At 45.3% G+C, this 16,729-nt stretch overlaps 1 protein-coding gene across 3 annotated transcripts in view; it reads left to right on the top strand.

Annotated features, from left to right (window-relative positions):
* Positions 1–12,771, top strand: part of LOC139373698 (ataxin-1-like) — a 190,738-nt gene extending 177,967 nt beyond the window's left edge. For all 3 annotated transcript variants that reach the window (XM_071114570.1, XM_071114571.1, XM_071114572.1), the window contains 2 exons: positions 8,255–10,630; positions 11,990–12,771. In XM_071114570.1, coding sequence (XP_070970671.1) covers positions 8,768–10,630; positions 11,990–12,595 — 2,469 coding nt within the window. In that variant the 5' untranslated portion in view covers positions 8,255–8,767 and the 3' untranslated portion in view covers positions 12,596–12,771. The remainder of the gene's footprint in view (positions 1–8,254; positions 10,631–11,989) is intronic.
* The last annotated feature ends 3,958 nt before the right edge of the window (positions 12,772–16,729 follow it).

The following is a 16,729-nucleotide window of genomic DNA, read 5'->3' as shown; positions in this document are numbered from 1 at the left end:
CCAGAGCCACACAGAGCCAGGGCCACACAGAGCCAGGGCCACACAGAGCCAGAGCCACACAGAGCCAGGGTCACACAGAGCCAGAGCCACACAGAGCCAGGGTCACACAGAGCCAGAGCCACACAGAGCCAAGGGTCACACAGAGCCAGAGCCACACAGAGCCAGGGTCACACAGAGCCAGAGCCACACAGAGCCAGGGTCACACAGAGCCAGGGTCACACAGAGCCAGGGTCACACAGAGCCAGGGTCACACAGAGCCAGAGCCACACAGAGCCAGGGTCACACAGAGCCAGGGTCACACAGAGCCAGAGCCACACAGAGCCAGAGCCACACAGAGCCAGAGCCACACAGAGCCAGGGTCACACAGCAAAATGTCTGTGATTTTTTGTTTTTTACCGATGTTGGTTCAATTTGTCACCAAAGCACCTTATACCACCCACCACTGCGACCTGTAGGTTCTAGTCGGCTGGCCCTCGCTACATATTTGTCGCAGACCCACAGGCTCCAGGTCATCAATAAGTCTATGCTAGGTAAAGCTCCACCTTATCTCAGCTCATTGGTCACGATAACAACACCCACCCGTAGCACGCGCTCCAGCAGGTATATCTCACTGGTCACCATAACAACACCCACCCGTAGCAGGCGCTCCAGCAGGTATATCTCACTGGTCACCATAACAACACCCACCCGTAGCACGCGCTCCAGCAGGTATATCTCACTGGTCACCATAACAACACCCACCCGTAGCACGCGCTCCAGCAGGTATATCTCACTGGTCACCATAACAACACCCACCCGTAGCAGGCGCTCCAGCAGGTATATCTCACTGGTCACCATAACAACACCCACCCATAGCACGCGCTCCAGCAGGTATATCTCACTGGTCACCATAACAACACCCACCCGTAGCACGCGCTCCAGCAGGTATATCTCACTGGTCACCCCCAAAGCCAACACCTCCTTTCGTCGCCTTTCCTTTCAGTTCTCTGCTGCCAATGACTGGAACGAATTGCAAAAATCTTATTTATACTTATTTATACTTATTTTCCACCATAATTTGCAAATAAATTCATAAAAAATCCTACAATGTGATTTTCTGAATTTTTTTTTCTCATTTTGTCTGTCATTGTTGAAGTGCACACACACGCACACACACACACGCACACACACACACACACACACACACACAAACATACACAGGGGGGTTGCAATCAATATAGGGGAATATCAAACCAGCCATAACAGGATAAAACATGGGGTCTTTGTCCGTGTCGTTTGCTGCCAGTTGTCTTTACCAGTGGGTGGATAGGCGATAAAGCTATAGAACACACACACACACACACACACACACACACACACACACACACACACACTAAAGCTTTAGTGCGTGTTCAGCTGTTGATATGGTTTAGCTGGCTGCAGTGTCTGCCTTCAAACAAGGTTGTGTACGTAAGCAATAAATATAAGCTTAATGGCTGCACACACACACACACACACACACACACACACACACACACACACACACACACACACACACACACACACACACACACACACACACACACACACACAAACACTGCCTATTTAGGTTTGGACTGAGTTAACAGTTAGCTGTGTAGATATGCTCAGCCTGTGTCTTAGTAGTGCATAACCTGTCTCTTGTCAATGTTTATATCATTTTAGAATGTGTTTGCAGAGAGAAGTTGAATATGTGTCAGGAATCCAGAGGTAGTTGGGTTTCTGTACAAGCATGTGTTAGCAAGGGCAGAGAAAGAGTGTGTGTGTGTATGGCTCGTTTTGCATTTCAAACAGGGTCCTGTGATCTATGAGGTGTCGCAGTGCCACAGCACCAGGGGACGGAAGGCAGAGTGCATACCTTCCAAACACACAGACACACATTCGCAGCTTTGTAGGATGCTGCATGTGCGTGCACACACTCACCCACACACATATTTTGTGTGGAGCTGCCTGTACATTATTAATGAGCTTCACACGGAGTGTTCCCTCTCCCTCGGCGGGAGGTCCTCTCACTGACGCAGCACTCACAGCGCTCACAGATTGCAAAAATCGATGCCCACACACACGCGTCACACACACGCGTCTCACCTAGGATGGGCATTGGCGTGCCATTTAACTCCAATAATCTCTTCTCTAGTTGTAATGTGTGAAGTAGTTGTGTGGTTAGTATAATTTTCCAGTGTGGTTAGTATTCTCTTCCAGTGTCGCTAGTATTCTCTTCCAGTGTGGTTATTGGGGTTAGTATTCTCTTCCAGTCTGGTTAGTGTTCTCTTCCAGGTTGGTTAGTATTCTCTTCCAGTGTGGTTAGTATTCTCTTCCAGTGTGGTTAGTGTTCTCTTCCAGTGTGGTTAGTGTTCTCTTCCAGGTTGGTTAGTTTTCTCTTCCAGTGTGGTTAGTGTTCTTTTCCAGTGTGGTTAGTTTTCATTTCCAGTGTCGCTAGTGTTCTCTTCCAGTGTGGTTAGTATTCTCTTCCAGGTTGGTTAGTATTCTCTTCCAGGTTGGTTAGTATTCTCTTCCAGGTTGGTTAGTATTCTCTTCCAGGTTGGTTAGTATTCTCTTCCAGTATCATTAGTATTCTGTTTCAGTGTGGTTAGTATTCTCTTCCAGTGTGGTTAGTGTTCTCTTCCAGCGTGGTTAGTGTTCTCTTCCAGTGTGGTTAGTGTTCTCTTCCAGCGTGGTTAGTGTTCTCTTCCAGTGTGGTTAGTGTTCTCTTCCAGGTTGGTTAGTATTCTCTTCCAGGTTGGTTAGTATTCTCTTCCAGTGTGGTTACTATTCTCTTCCAGGTTGGTTAGTATTCTCTTCCGTTGTGGTTATTGAGGTTAGTATTCTCTTCCAGTGTCGCTAGTGTTCTCTTCCAGTGTGGTCAGTATTCTCTTCCAGTGTCGCTAGTATTCTCTTTCGGTGTGGTTATTGGGGTTAGTATTCTCTTCCGGTGTGTTCAGTATTCTCTTCCAGTGGGGTTAATATTCTCTTCCAGTGTGGTCGTTATTATCTTCCAGTGCTGTTAGTATTATCTTCCAATTTTGTTAATATTCTCTTCGAGTGTGGTCAGTATTATCTTTCTGTGTGGTTAGGATTCCATTCCAGTGTGGTCAGTGTTCTCTTCATGTGTGGTTAGTATCTTCTTCTGGTGTGGTTAGTATTCTTTTCCAGTGTGATTAGTATTTTCTTCCAGTATCATTAGTATTCTGTTTCAGTGTGGTTAGTATTCTCTTCCAGTGTGGTTAGTGTTCTCTTCCAGCGTGGTTAGTGTTCTCTTCCAGTGTGGTTAGTGTTCTCTTCCAGCGTGGTTAGTGTTCTCTTCCAGTGTGGTTAGTGTTCTCTTCCAGGTTGGTTAGTATTCTCTGCCAGGTTGGTTAGTATTCTCTTCCAGTGTGGTTACTATTCTCTTCCAGGTTGGTTAGTATTCTCTTCCAGGTTGGTTAGTATTCTCTTCCAGTGTGGTCAATATTCTCTTTCAGTGTTGTCAGTATTATCTTTCAGTTTGGTCAACATTCCTTTCCGGTGTATTCAGTCTTCTCTTCCAGTGTGGTTACTTTTCTCTTCCAGTGTGGTTAGTATTCTCTTCTGGTGTGTACAGTATTCTCTTCCAGTGTGGTTAGTATTCTCTTCCGGTGTGGTTAGTATTCTCTTCCATTGCGGTCAGTATTCTCTTCCAGTGTGGTTATTGGGGTTAGTATTCTCTTCCATTGTGGTCAGTATTCTCTTCCGTTGTGGTTAGTATTCTCTTCCAGTGTGGTTAGTATTCTCTTCCAGTGTGGTTATTGGGGTTAGTATTCTCTTCCATTGTGGTTAGTATTCTCTTCCATTGTGGTTAGTATTCTCATCCGGTGTGGTTAATATTCTCTTCCAGTGTGGTCCTTATTATCTTCCAGTGTTGTTAGTATTGCCTTCCGGTGTGTTCAGTATCCTCTTCCAGTGTGGTAAGAATTCTCTTCCAGTGTGGTTAATATTCTCTTCCATTGTGGTCAGTATTCTCTTCTAGTGGGGTTAGTATTCTCTTCCAGTGTGGTAAGTATTCTCTTCCAGTGTGGTTAATATTCTCTTCCAGTGTGGTCATTATTATCTTCCAGTGTTGTTAGTATTATCTTCCAATTTTGTTAATATTCTCTTCGGGTGTGGTCAGTATTATCTTTCAGTGTGGTTAGTATCTGTTCTATTGTGGTCAGTATTCTCTTTCAGTGTTGTTAGAATTGTCTTTCAGTGTAGTTAGTCTCCTCTTCCAGTGTGGTCAGTATTCTCTTCCAGTGGGGTTAATATTCTCTTCCAGTGTGGTCGTTATTATCTTCCAGTGCTGTTAGTATTATCTTCCAATTTTGTTAAATTTCTCTTCGCGTGTGGTCAGTATTATCTTTCTGTGTGGTTAGGATTCCATTCCAGTGTGGTCAGTGTTCTCTTCATGTGTGGTTAGTATCCTCTTCTGGTGTGGTTAGTATTCTTTTCCAGTCTGATTAGAATTCTCTTCCAGTATCATTAGTATTCTGTTTCAGTGGGGTTAGTTTTCTCATCCAGTGTGGTTAGTATCTTCCATTGTGGTTAGTATTTTCTTCCAGTATCATTAGTATTCTGTTCCAGTGTGGTTAGTATTCTTTTCCAGTGTCATTAATATTCTCTTCCAGTGTGGTTAGTATTCTCTTCTGGTGTGTACAGTATTGTCTTCCGGTGAGGTTAGTATTCTCTTCCGGTGTGGTTAGTATTCTCTTCCAGTGTGGTCAGTATTCTCTTCCAGTTTGGTTAGTATTCTCTTCCAGTGTGGTCAGTATTCTCTTCCAGTGTGGTTAGTATTCTCGTCTGGTGTGTACAGTATTGTCTTCCGGTGAGGTTAGTATTCTCTTCCAGTGTGGTCAGTATTCTCTTCCAGTGTGGTCAGTATTCTCTTCCAGTGTGGTTAGTATTCTCTTCCAGTGTGGTCAGTATTCTCTTCCAGTGTGGTTATTGGGGTTAGTATTCTCTTCCAGTGTGGTTAGTATTCTCTTCCAGTGTGGTCAGTATTCTCTTCCAGTGTGGTTATTGGGGTTAGTATTCTCTTCCAGTGTGGTTAGTATTCTCTTCCAGTGTGGCCAGTATTCTCTTCCAGTGTGGTTAGTATTCTCTTCCAGTGTGGTTATTGGGGTCAGTATTCGCTTCCAGTGTGGTTAGTATTCTCTTCCAGTGTGGTTAGTATTCTCTTCCAGTGTGGTTAGTATTCTCTTCCAGTGTGGTTAGTATTCTCTTCCAGTGTGGTTAGTGTTCTCTTCCAGCGTGGTTAGTATTCTCTTCCAGTGTGGTTATTGGGGTTAGTATTATCTTCCAGTGTGGGTAGTATGCTCTTCCAGTGTGGTTAGTATTCTCTTCCAGTGTGGTCAGTATTCTCTTCCAGTGTGGTTAGTATTCTCTTCCAGTGTGGTTAGTATTCTCTTCCAGTGTGGTTAGTATTCTCTTCCAGTGTGGTTACTTTTCTCTTCCAGTGTGGTTAGTATTCTCTTCTGGTGTGTACAGTATTCTCTTCCAGTGTGGTTAGTATTCTCTTCCGGTGTGGTTAGTATTCTCTTCCATTGCGGTCAGTATTCTCTTCCAGTGTGGTTATTGGGGTTAGTATTCTCTTCCATTGTGGTCAGTATTCTCTTCCGTTGTGGTTAGTATTCTCTTCCAGTGTGGTTAGTATTCTCTTCCAGTGTGGTTATTGGGGTTAGTATTCTCTTCCATTGTGGTTAGTATTCTCTTCCATTGTGGTTAGTATTCTCATCCGGTGTGGTTAATATTCTCTTCCAGTGTGGTCCTTATTATCTTCCAGTGTTGTTAGTATTGCCTTCCGGTGTGTTCAGTATCCTCTTCCAGTGTGGTAAGAATTCTCTTCCAGTGTGGTTAATATTCTCTTCCATTGTGGTCAGTATTCTCTTCTAGTGGGGTTAGTATTCTCTTCCAGTGTGGTAAGTATTCTCTTCCAGTGTGGTTAATATTCTCTTCCAGTGTGGTCATTATTATCTTCCAGTGTTGTTAGTATTATCTTCCAATTTTGTTAATATTCTCTTCGGGTGTGGTCAGTATTATCTTTCAGTGTGGTTAGTATCTGTTCTATTGTGGTCAGTATTCTCTTTCAGTGTTGTTAGAATTGTCTTTCAGTGTAGTTAGTCTCCTCTTCCAGTGTGGTCAGTATTCTCTTCCAGTGGGGTTAATATTCTCTTCCAGTGTGGTCGTTATTATCTTCCAGTGCTGTTAGTATTATCTTCCAATTTTGTTAAATTTCTCTTCGCGTGTGGTCAGTATTATCTTTCTGTGTGGTTAGGATTCCATTCCAGTGTGGTCAGTGTTCTCTTCATGTGTGGTTAGTATCCTCTTCTGGTGTGGTTAGTATTCTTTTCCAGTCTGATTAGAATTCTCTTCCAGTATCATTAGTATTCTGTTTCAGTGGGGTTAGTTTTCTCATCCAGTGTGGTTAGTATCTTCCATTGTGGTTAGTATTTTCTTCCAGTATCATTAGTATTCTGTTCCAGTGTGGTTAGTATTCTTTTCCAGTGTCATTAATATTCTCTTCCAGTGTGGTTAGTATTCTCTTCTGGTGTGTACAGTATTGTCTTCCGGTGTGGTTAGTATTCTCTTCCAGTGTGGTCAGTATTCTCTTCCAGTTTGGTTAGTATTCTCTTCCAGTGTGGTCAGTATTCTCTTCCAGTGTGGTTAGTATTCTCGTCTGGTGTGTACAGTATTGTCTTCCGGTGAGGTTAGTATTCTCTTCCAGTGTGGTCAGTATTCTCTTCCAGTGTGGTCAGTATTCTCTTCCAGTGTGGTTAGTATTCTCTTCCAGTGTGGTCAGTATTCTCTTCCAGTGTGGTTATTGGGGTTAGTATTCTCTTCCAGTGTGGTTAGTATTCTCTTCCAGTGTGGTCAGTATTCTCTTCCAGTGTGGTTATTGGGGTTAGTATTCTCTTCCAGTGTGGTTAGTATTCTCTTCCAGTGTGGCCAGTATTCTCTTCCAGTGTGGTTAGTATTCTCTTCCAGTGTGGTTATTGGGGTCAGTATTCGCTTCCAGTGTGGTTAGTATTCTCTTCCAGTGTGGTTAGTATTCTCTTCCAGTGTGGTTAGTATTCTCTTCCAGTGTGGTTAGTATTCTCTTCCAGTGTGGTTAGTGTTCTCTTCCAGCGTGGTTAGTATTCTCTTCCAGTGTGGTTATTGGGGTTAGTATTATCTTCCAGTGTGGGTAGTATGCTCTTCCAGTGTGGTTAGTATTCTCTTCCAGTGTGGTCAGTATTCTCTTCCAGTGTGGTTAGTATTCTCTTCCAGTGTGGTTAGTATTCTCTTCCAGTGTGGTTAGTATTCTCTTCCAGTGTGGTTAGTATTATCTTCCAGTGTGGTTAGTATTCTCTTCCAGTGTGGTTATTGGGGTTAGTTTTCTCTTCCATTGTGGTTATTCTTTTTAGAAACTTGTGTTTTCTATCCAAATCTACTAATAATATGCATATCTTATTTTCTTGGCATGAGTAGCAGGAAGTTGAAATTGGGCACGCTGCCCCCTATACCTTAAAAAGTTAACAGCTTCTACCCCCAAGCCTAGGGTGGCAGGGTAGCCTACTGGTTAGAGCGTTGGACTAGTAACCGGAAGGTTGCAAGTTTAAACCCCTGAACAGGCGTTCTGCTCCTTAACAGGCAGTTAACCCACTGTTCCTAGGCCATCATTGAAATTAAGAATTTGTTCTTAAGTGACTTGCCTAGTTAAATAAAGGTCAAATAACAATGCTGAACAATTAATCAAATGGCCATCCAGACTATTTACATTGACACCCCCCCCACCCCCTTTGTTTCTAAACTGCTGCTTCTCGCTGTTTATTATCTATGCATAGTCACTTTACCCCTACCTACATGTATAAATTACCTCCACTAACCTGTACCCCCGCACGTTACCAGTACCCCTTGTATACTGTTATTTTATTGTGTTACTTCATTTTTTTTTTTAAACTTTAGTTTATTTAGTAAATATTTTCTTAACTCTATTTCTTGAACTGCATTGTGGGTTAAGGGCTTGTTGTAAGGTCTATCTATAGCTGTTGTATTCGGCGCATGTGACAAATACAATTTGATTTGATTTGTATGTGCTTGTGTGTGTGTGTTGAGTTTCTAATGTGTGTGTGTGTGTGTGTGTGTGTGTGTGTGTGTGTGTGTGTGTGTGTGTGTGTGTGTGTGTGTGTGTGTGTGTGTGTGTGTGTGTGTGTGTGTGTGTGTGTGTGTGTTGGAGAGCCTAATGTGTGTTCTTCTTGTTCCCCAGGTTCCCGCTGCCATCCAGGAGGCTCGCTCTCAGAGGGAAATGATTCCGCATGAAGTTGACGGACGGCTCTCTTCCTCTCTCCACGGAAACGGCAGGTGTGACTCTCGCTGCTCCCACGACAACAGCAGGTGTGCCCCTCTCTGCTTCTCGCTGAGCCAGAGCCAGGCGTCCGACAGACGCTGAGCTACAGGACAGGACAGACCCCCTCCGTCCCTCTCTACTCCCTCCACCCTACCCCCTCTAACTTACCCCCTACCCCCTCTAACTTACCCCCTCCAACCTTCCAGTCCTCTGACCCCAGCCACCCACACAACCAGCAGGAGGGCCTATTCTGTCAACGAGGAAAGGCCAAGAGAGAGAGTGAGGGAGACAGCCAAAGACAGGAGTGAAATAGAGAGTGAACGAGGGAGAGACCGAGATAGGAACAGAAAGAGAGTTCTAAAGTGATAGTGTGAGAGAGACGAGCCAAGGCTAGTGTATGTAACAGGAAGTTGATAGAGAAAAGATAACAGTATGAAGTCCAACCAGGAGCGCAGCAACGAGTGTCTGCCCCCCAAGAAGAGAGATTTCCCAGCTAGCACTGTGGACGAGAGGCCCCTGGTGATGGCGCCTGCTAGTGAGAGCCAGCGCGGAGAGAACCTGGCATGGCTGGCCAGTGTAGCCAGCGGGCACAACAGCGGGCACGATAGAGACAGTGGCGGAGGTGGCCTCGATGGCAGTAGAGGTGGGCAGCGTATCAGCACTCCCATTGAGTCTGACGGGCCACAGTACAAACCGCTATGCTCCACCATCACCACACACACAGACTTCCTGGTCCCTTCCTCTATCTGTTCCATCTCCTCCTCCTCTTCTTCATCACATCAGTCCAGAGTGGTGACCACATCCCTCCCTGCCATGTACACCTCTGCTTTGTCCCAACCAGGGGGGACGATCCAGTACACCCAGCTGCCCCCCAACGTCCAGTTCATCAGTTCCCCTTACACAGGGCCCTACGCTGGCTACATCTCCTCCCAGCTCCTCTCTCCCCCTCCACCCACCTCCACATCCCAACGCTCCCACCCTGACCCATACCCCAACACCACCATCACCTCCCAGTCCCAGATCTCTGGTTCCTCTCTGAGCGTGGCCCCCCAGACTGCTCCCTCGCCACACGGTGGGACCCACCACCTGCCCCTCCACCTGCACTCCCACCCCCACCACACCCTGGCCCTCAGCGGGGGCTCCCAGGTGCTGGTCCAGTACACAGGCCCCGGCCCTGAGAGGCCCCTAACTAAGAGAGAGGAGGGCCGGCCCAGGGAGTTGCACAACGGAGATCAGAGGGGCCGCTATGAGAGAAAGGAAAGCAAAGGAACCCCCTCCTCTTCTTCCTCCTCTTCCTCTCAGTACCACCAACTCCACCAGCAGCAGAACGCGCAGCATCACTATGAGGCCTACACTTCCCATGATGCATCAGGGCAACGGACCTCTCTAATGCTAGTGCCCAACAACCGCGGAGGACCAGACAACCACAGCCCCGACAAACTACGGCCATCCGCCGCCTCGCACACAGAGAAAGGCAGCCTCCTTCTGGGTAAACCTGTGTCCTGCACCCCCTCCTCCTCCTCCACGTTCACCTTCCCCCCTCCGCTCAGTGTGGAGAGTCTTAAGGCGGCCGTCAGCTCCCTGTCCCCTCACACCCACACAGTCATCCAGACCACACACAGCGCCAGCGAGGCTTCACCCCTCTCCCTGGGCCAACTCTCAACCAACACCAACTTCTACCAGGCTGGCCCCGGCGGGCAGCCCATCATCGGCTACCTGGCTGGGAGTGCAGGAGGGCAGCGGTACCACACCAGTCTGCCCCAGCACCTGCTCATCCCAGGGGCCCCAGGGTCTCAACCTATCATCATCCCCGTCAGTGGGGCCGGGGTCACCAGCCTGGAAGCTGGCCATGCTGCCCACATAGCCACTACAACCCAACCACAGTCCTTCCCCACCACGCTACCCCACACTTACTTCACCAACACTACCAACCCTAACCCCAACCCTAAAGATGAGCATCTATTTGAGGTTCCGGCGCCCTACCCCCCTCTCTCCCACCCTGCCGGGGTTGGAGGCACTGTGGTCCAGGCCCAGCTACACCTCCCGGTGGTCCCAGCTCCCACGGCCCCCTCCTCAGCCCCGTCGCTGCCTCCCTACTTCATCAAGGGCTCTATCATCCAGCTGGCAGACGGGGAGCTGAAGCGCGTGGAGGACCTGAAGACGGAGGACTTCATCCAGAGCGCTGAGATCAGCAGCGAGCTGAAGATAGACTCGTCCACCGTGGAACGCATCGATGGCAGCCACACGTCCAACTTCGCCATCGTACAGTTCTCCGTGGGTGAACACCGCGCTCAGGTAGGAGAACACATACTTATGAAGGCAAACATTTGTCCAAACAAACACTGAGCATGCTCAACAATAGTAACATTGATAACATTTATAATCACAGGTAAGGGACAGACAGGGTCCTTAATGTCCATGCTTAGAATGACATGAAATGTTACATCAAGAACACTTGGCAATCATAGTATTTACATCACATTTATTCCATAGACTATTATGGTGTTCTATAGTCATTTTCCCTCTTGTTTGCCACCTATGAGGATCCTACATGCCTCATAGCCTCTGGTGGGAAAACTTCTCAGAGTTCTCAGCACACTTCTAAAACCATCTCCTCTCTCTACTGTCTATTACATAGGACACCTATCTCCATCCATATATCCATGTTACACGCAACAACAAAGCTTGCTCCAACAACATAAGACTTTTCCCACACACCTTCTCAGTGTGTGAAGATGATGATGAATCATGACAAGTGTAGGAGGTTCAAAGGAATTTAAAGATGAAGGACTAGAATGTGAGCTACTCAGCTAGCTGTATATATGACCACCCTGGGGCGGCATATATACAATATGACCACATGTGGGATTGTCATGGATCTGTTTTTTCAAATGTTCTGGTATTCCAGTTTCTCTCGCCCATTATCTCTCCCCCCCCCCCCCTCTCTCTCTCTCTCTCTCTCTCTCTCTCTCTCTCTCTCTCTCTCTCTCTCTCTCTCTCTCTCTCTCTCAATTCAATTCAATTCAAGGGGCTTTATTGGCATGGGAAACGTGTTAACATTGCCAAAGCAAGTGAGGTAGATAATATACAAAAGTGAAATAAACAATGCAAATTAACAGTAAACATTACACATACAGAAGTTTCAAAACAATAAAGACATTACAAATGTCATATTATATATATATATACAGTGTCTCTCCCCCTCTCCCTCTCCCTCTCTCCCCCTCTCCCTCTCCCTCTCCCTCTCTCTCTCTCTCTCTCTCTCTCTCTCTCTATCTATCTTTTTGTTCTTTCTTTTATTCTTTCTTTCTCTCTCAACTTCTTTCTCCCTCTGTCTCTCTCTCTCAGGGGGTCTGTTAAAATCTCATCTTTTTCATGTCTGTTTTCCGGTTCAGCCAACCCCTCAAACCAGCTTCTGTCTATCTCCCCCCATTCTCTGTCTCTGAAACATGGAATAGCCTCATAGCATTACTGTATCAAAGACTTCCATTCTTATCTCTTTTCTCTCTTCCCGTCTTCTGTGCTTTTCACATTTTTTATTTTGAGGTAGTTTCTTCTCTGAGTTCATGTATATGATATCTGATGTTTAACTTGTTTTTCTACTGTCTGTTCTCTCTCTCAATCTCTCATTCTCTCGTCTCCTCAATCCTCCAGGTGAGTGTGGAGGTGCTGGTGGAGTATCCCTTCTTCGTATTCGGCCAGGGCTGGTCATCGTGCTGCCCGGACCGGACCACTCAGCTGTTAGAACTACCCTGCACCAAGCTCTCAGTGGGGGACGTCTGCATCTCCCTCACCCTGAAGAACCTGAGGAACGGCTCCCTGAAGAAGACGCAGCAGACCCAGAACCAGGCTATTGAGATCACTACCAGCTGCAATATGGGCTCCATCCACGGCCCCCTCAAGTCCTCCAGGTCAGCCAGGCACGGGGAGCAGGAGAACGGGGTGGGCCAGAGAGGCTCCAGGAGTGGATGTGGGAGAGTGGTGGTTGGAGTAGGTGGAGGTGTTCAGATCGCCTCAGAGAATGGGGAACTGAGGTTCGGCGCCGGGGGAGAGGCCAACTCGAAAGGAGGCCAGCCTGGAGATTCAGAATCTAGTGGTGGTGCCGCCAAGCCGGTGAGCCGCAAGAGGAGATGGTCGGCCCCCGAGGGCCGTAAGGTGGAGAGGAGCGAGAAGGAGCCCCCGTTGACTCTGCCCAAACCTTCCTTTATCACTCAGGAGGTAAAGATCAGCATCGAAGGCAGGTCAAATATAGGCAAGTAGTGAAGGCAGGAGATTTAAACAAGACTGTTAATTCAAGTATGGGATTGGATGGAGATTCAAAAAAGGAAAAGAAAGAAAGAAAGCCCACATAAAATGTTAATTTTAGATTGTTTTCTTGTTTTTATTTTCTACACGGATTTCTGTACTGTAGGCAAAATTTTACCCAGTACTTACATGTTATCACCTTACATTAAGTTAAGTTGGTAATAACATTGTAATAGATGCGTTCGGTATTAGGTAAACAAGCAACCTGTGCAATTGTTTAGGTTTTTTTTCCCACAAATCTCTGGGCGAGGGGCTTTGTGAAGTTTTGTAGATGTTTTATTGGTGGTTTTGTGGCACACAAGAGCACTGCGTGATACTTCTTTGGTCATGTGACGGCTGCAGGTGGACAAACACATAAAATGAATAAAACATGTAGTTAGCTTTCCAATCGTGGCTAGGGGCATGACTAAACGGGTGTAATGTAGACCTGTGAGTGATGTCACTTCCTTTGTGATGTCACTTCCTGATACAGGCACTACTGACGAGTGTTCAGGAGGTCTGGACTTAATCACTCTCGACGCCACCCAGTTGCCATGGTGGCAGACTGAGTTGATATGATGTCATTTATCCCAAGTGACTCAAGACGTCTTTAGATAAGACAGTTCAAAAAGCGTCTGTAACCATTTTAAACCCTCATGACAACACATCCTAAACAAGGGGTCACCGGAAGCCTCTCATCCATCTAGACCACTTAGCTAGGTGATGTCATCCATCTAGACCACTTAGCTAGGTGATGTCATCCATCTAGACCACTTAGCTAGGTGATGTCATCCAGCAGGCCAGCCCAGCCAGGTGATGTCATCCAGCAGGCCAGCCCAGCCAGGTGATGTCATCCAGCAGGCCAGCCCAGCCAGGTGATGTCATCCAGCAGGCCAGTCCAGCCAGGTGAGGTCATCGAGCGGCGCCAGTGTGCCTCTAGAAAGAGGGAACTCTTCCTTCCTTTGTTATGTTTTGCTGACACTGATCTCTTTATGTTATTATTTTTGTTTTTGAAACATTTTTATTTTAACTTTTTAATTTAGTTTTGCTTGTCAATTTTGACCTTTCATCCTATCTTGCCCAGTGAGTTGATAATGATATATTTGATGATTGTCTAGAACTTTGAGATCAGGGGTCACATGTATGTACGTATAGTTTGAACCAAGGTGGTAAAGATAAATGTCTATGTTATTCCTTTATACCCTAACGATGCATACATTTGCAGTCACACTGGGTTGAAATGAACTATGAAAATAGGAAGATGATTATATCCTTTTACTTGGTGCAACCTTTTGATTTGTATTCTTATGGAGAGAGAGGCAGAAAGAAAGTGGCACCCTATTTCAACATAGTGCACGACTTTTGACCAAGGCCCTATCTCTATGAGCCCGGGTCAAAAGTAGTGCACTGTGTAAGGAATAGGTTGCCATTTGGGACTCTGTCAGAAAGTCAGTGTTGAGTCTTTAGAGAGGAGAGGGACAGGATGTTGTGTTGAAGCACTTTGATTTGCACACCTGTCACACTCACCAACTGATGATATCACAACTATTATTATTATTATTATTATTATTGATCTCTTCATTAACACAGTACTGTATGTTTTTGTTATTTTGACTTAAGGAAGAAGTAGAACTCTGTGGCAGCAGCACTTTTGAACGATGAAGGGGGTCATGTTGATGTCTTGGTGTCTTGGGGTCACACTACCTTTGAAAGGGATGAATGTGACATGTGATGGAGTGAGTGCCAGTTAGGGGAGGGAGGGAAAGAGAGAAGAGGAATATGGAAGAAGGTATAATATCAGAGAGTGCTTTTTGTTGAGGCACTTTACTCAAATCAAAACATGCTTTTCAAAATATGCGTGCGGTCAAAAAATGTACCTTTTGACACATAACTGCCTTGTCAAGGATATCACAAGTCAATGAAATCCAAAAGAAGAATGGGTAAAGAATGGGAATAATTGTGGGAATGTCCAGGTATTTTGTGGACGAGATTGAGAGACAGTTATAGATGCTCTGGCCACAGAATTTCTGAAGGGCGTCATATACATAATGTATGTATGCAAGTGTGCATGAATGCAGGTATGTGTTAGTGCACACACACTCACACAGACACACACAGACACACACACGGAATACAGTACCCACACAGACAGGCACTTTCCTAAAGGAGAGGATTGTATGTATTTCATACTTGTTGATATACGTTTAGTATGTATACAAATACTTTTGTGGCATAGATATTTCCCCTTGATGATGTAGAGAAGCCAAGATATTTGAGTAGCAGACGAAGATGATAGTTAGTCTCAGTGCTCTGTGCAGTGTGTGTTTGTTGGCGTGTGTGTGTGTACGTGTGTTTGTATATGTGTATAGAAATATCATATAACTTAATATGATATATCCAATGTAAAATGTCCAGTGTTTCTGTTTTTGGAGTTCTACTTAAGAGAATCTTGCAATTTGCACATCTGGAGAGGTAGTCAGTTGGGTGACATTACTTTTTGACTGTGTTCAAAATATACTTTCCTCTATACAGTGCACTGGCCAAAAGTAGTGCACTATATAGGGTATAGGATGCCATTTCAGACACAACTATGTTTTCAGCTAGGTTGCACATACACACCGAACTGAAACCCCATTTTACTGAATTGTAGCAGTTATTTAACAAGTGTGATCCATGCTGATTGTCTCCAATGCTCTCTGCTCTGCTCCTCATTGGACCACACCTGTGGCATGTCCAAGTCCCGCCCACTTGTTGCGTGTTTGGTTGAGAGACATTGTGGAGCCGGGGGCGGGGCCACCAGCAGGTACACCTGTTGAGTTCTCTGATTGGCCGCGTTTTTCAGGTGTGTTTAGGTGGTAGAAGATGTGGCAGAGAACTAGAAGTATGTAGAAGTTGCTTCTAACTACTGCTCTAGGTTCAAATGTTTAGTTCATCCTGCTAATGGTTAGTGTTAGGAGTGGGTGCAGGCCAGAGGAGGCTGGTGGGATGAGCTATAGGAGGACGGGTTCATTGTAATTGCTGGAATATTGGAACGGAGTCAAACGTGGTTTCCATGTTTGATACTGTTCCATATATTTAATTTCATCCATTCCAATGAGCCCGTCCTCCTATATCTCCTCCCACCAGCCCCCTTTGGTGTAGGCTAACCTGATCCTAGATCTGTGGTTAAGAACAACTCCTACGTGGACTGTGGTGAAATAGGAGGATGGATGCGGGTGATCAGCGTAGTGATGGATGGATGGATGTGTGACTTGGATGGATGGATGAAGACAGATGGGTGATGGTGAGTGAGTATACACCCCGTATAGGTTGGAAAATGCTTTATTTTTTATAATAAAACAGGGTTTCTCAGATCAACACCACGACAGTGCATCTTCATTTGTTCTTTTATAACATTGTTTTATTATGTCTTCTAAAGGTAGTTTATGAATATGTGCATGTATGTGTGTATATGTATGTGTGTGATGTGTGTGTTTTTGTGAGAATCTTTTTGTCTTTTTGTAAGGGCAGGATGGGTATATTAATGACTGTTCCTTCTAGAGCTTCACCAAACTGGGTAAAATAGCAGGTATTTTAACCATTAGATACAGATGCCGTATCTTAATTTGATCATCTTGTTGTTGCAGGAGTATCCCTGCACAGCAATAAATTCAAACTTGTAGTGTATTTAAGGTTTAAAAATGCTTCTTATGTTTGTAATTTCCACTTTCAAATTTCAGACTTGATTTTACCTGATGAAAAATGTATCAACCCCTACAAAACAATCTATTAATTATAATCTACATAAAAATTATAATTTGCTGCAGGATTATTTTCCTGCTCTGTGAAACTGGCTCAAATTAAGATATGGAATCTGTATATGGTTTTGCATTCATACACATTGAACCAAAATGAGACCCTGGTTGAGTTAAGTATTGTTCTGACTGACTTACCCCTCCTAAACTCTCATTATGGGAAAATACAGCAAAACATTGACACACACACCACTCAAACCCTTTCAGGTAATGTTTTCTAGTGCAAATGCATAGCATCATGGCAGTTGTGTGTGGGCTGCTTTCCAATAGCAATAGTCAGACAACAAGCATACATTATAACCCATTAGAGTGCTCC

Source organism: Oncorhynchus clarkii, chromosome 18, assembly GCF_045791955.1.
Source record: "Oncorhynchus clarkii lewisi isolate Uvic-CL-2024 chromosome 18, UVic_Ocla_1.0, whole genome shotgun sequence".
Taxonomy (NCBI): Eukaryota; Metazoa; Chordata; class Actinopteri; order Salmoniformes; family Salmonidae; genus Oncorhynchus; species Oncorhynchus clarkii.
This window is presented reverse-complemented; position numbering and strand designations above follow the sequence as displayed.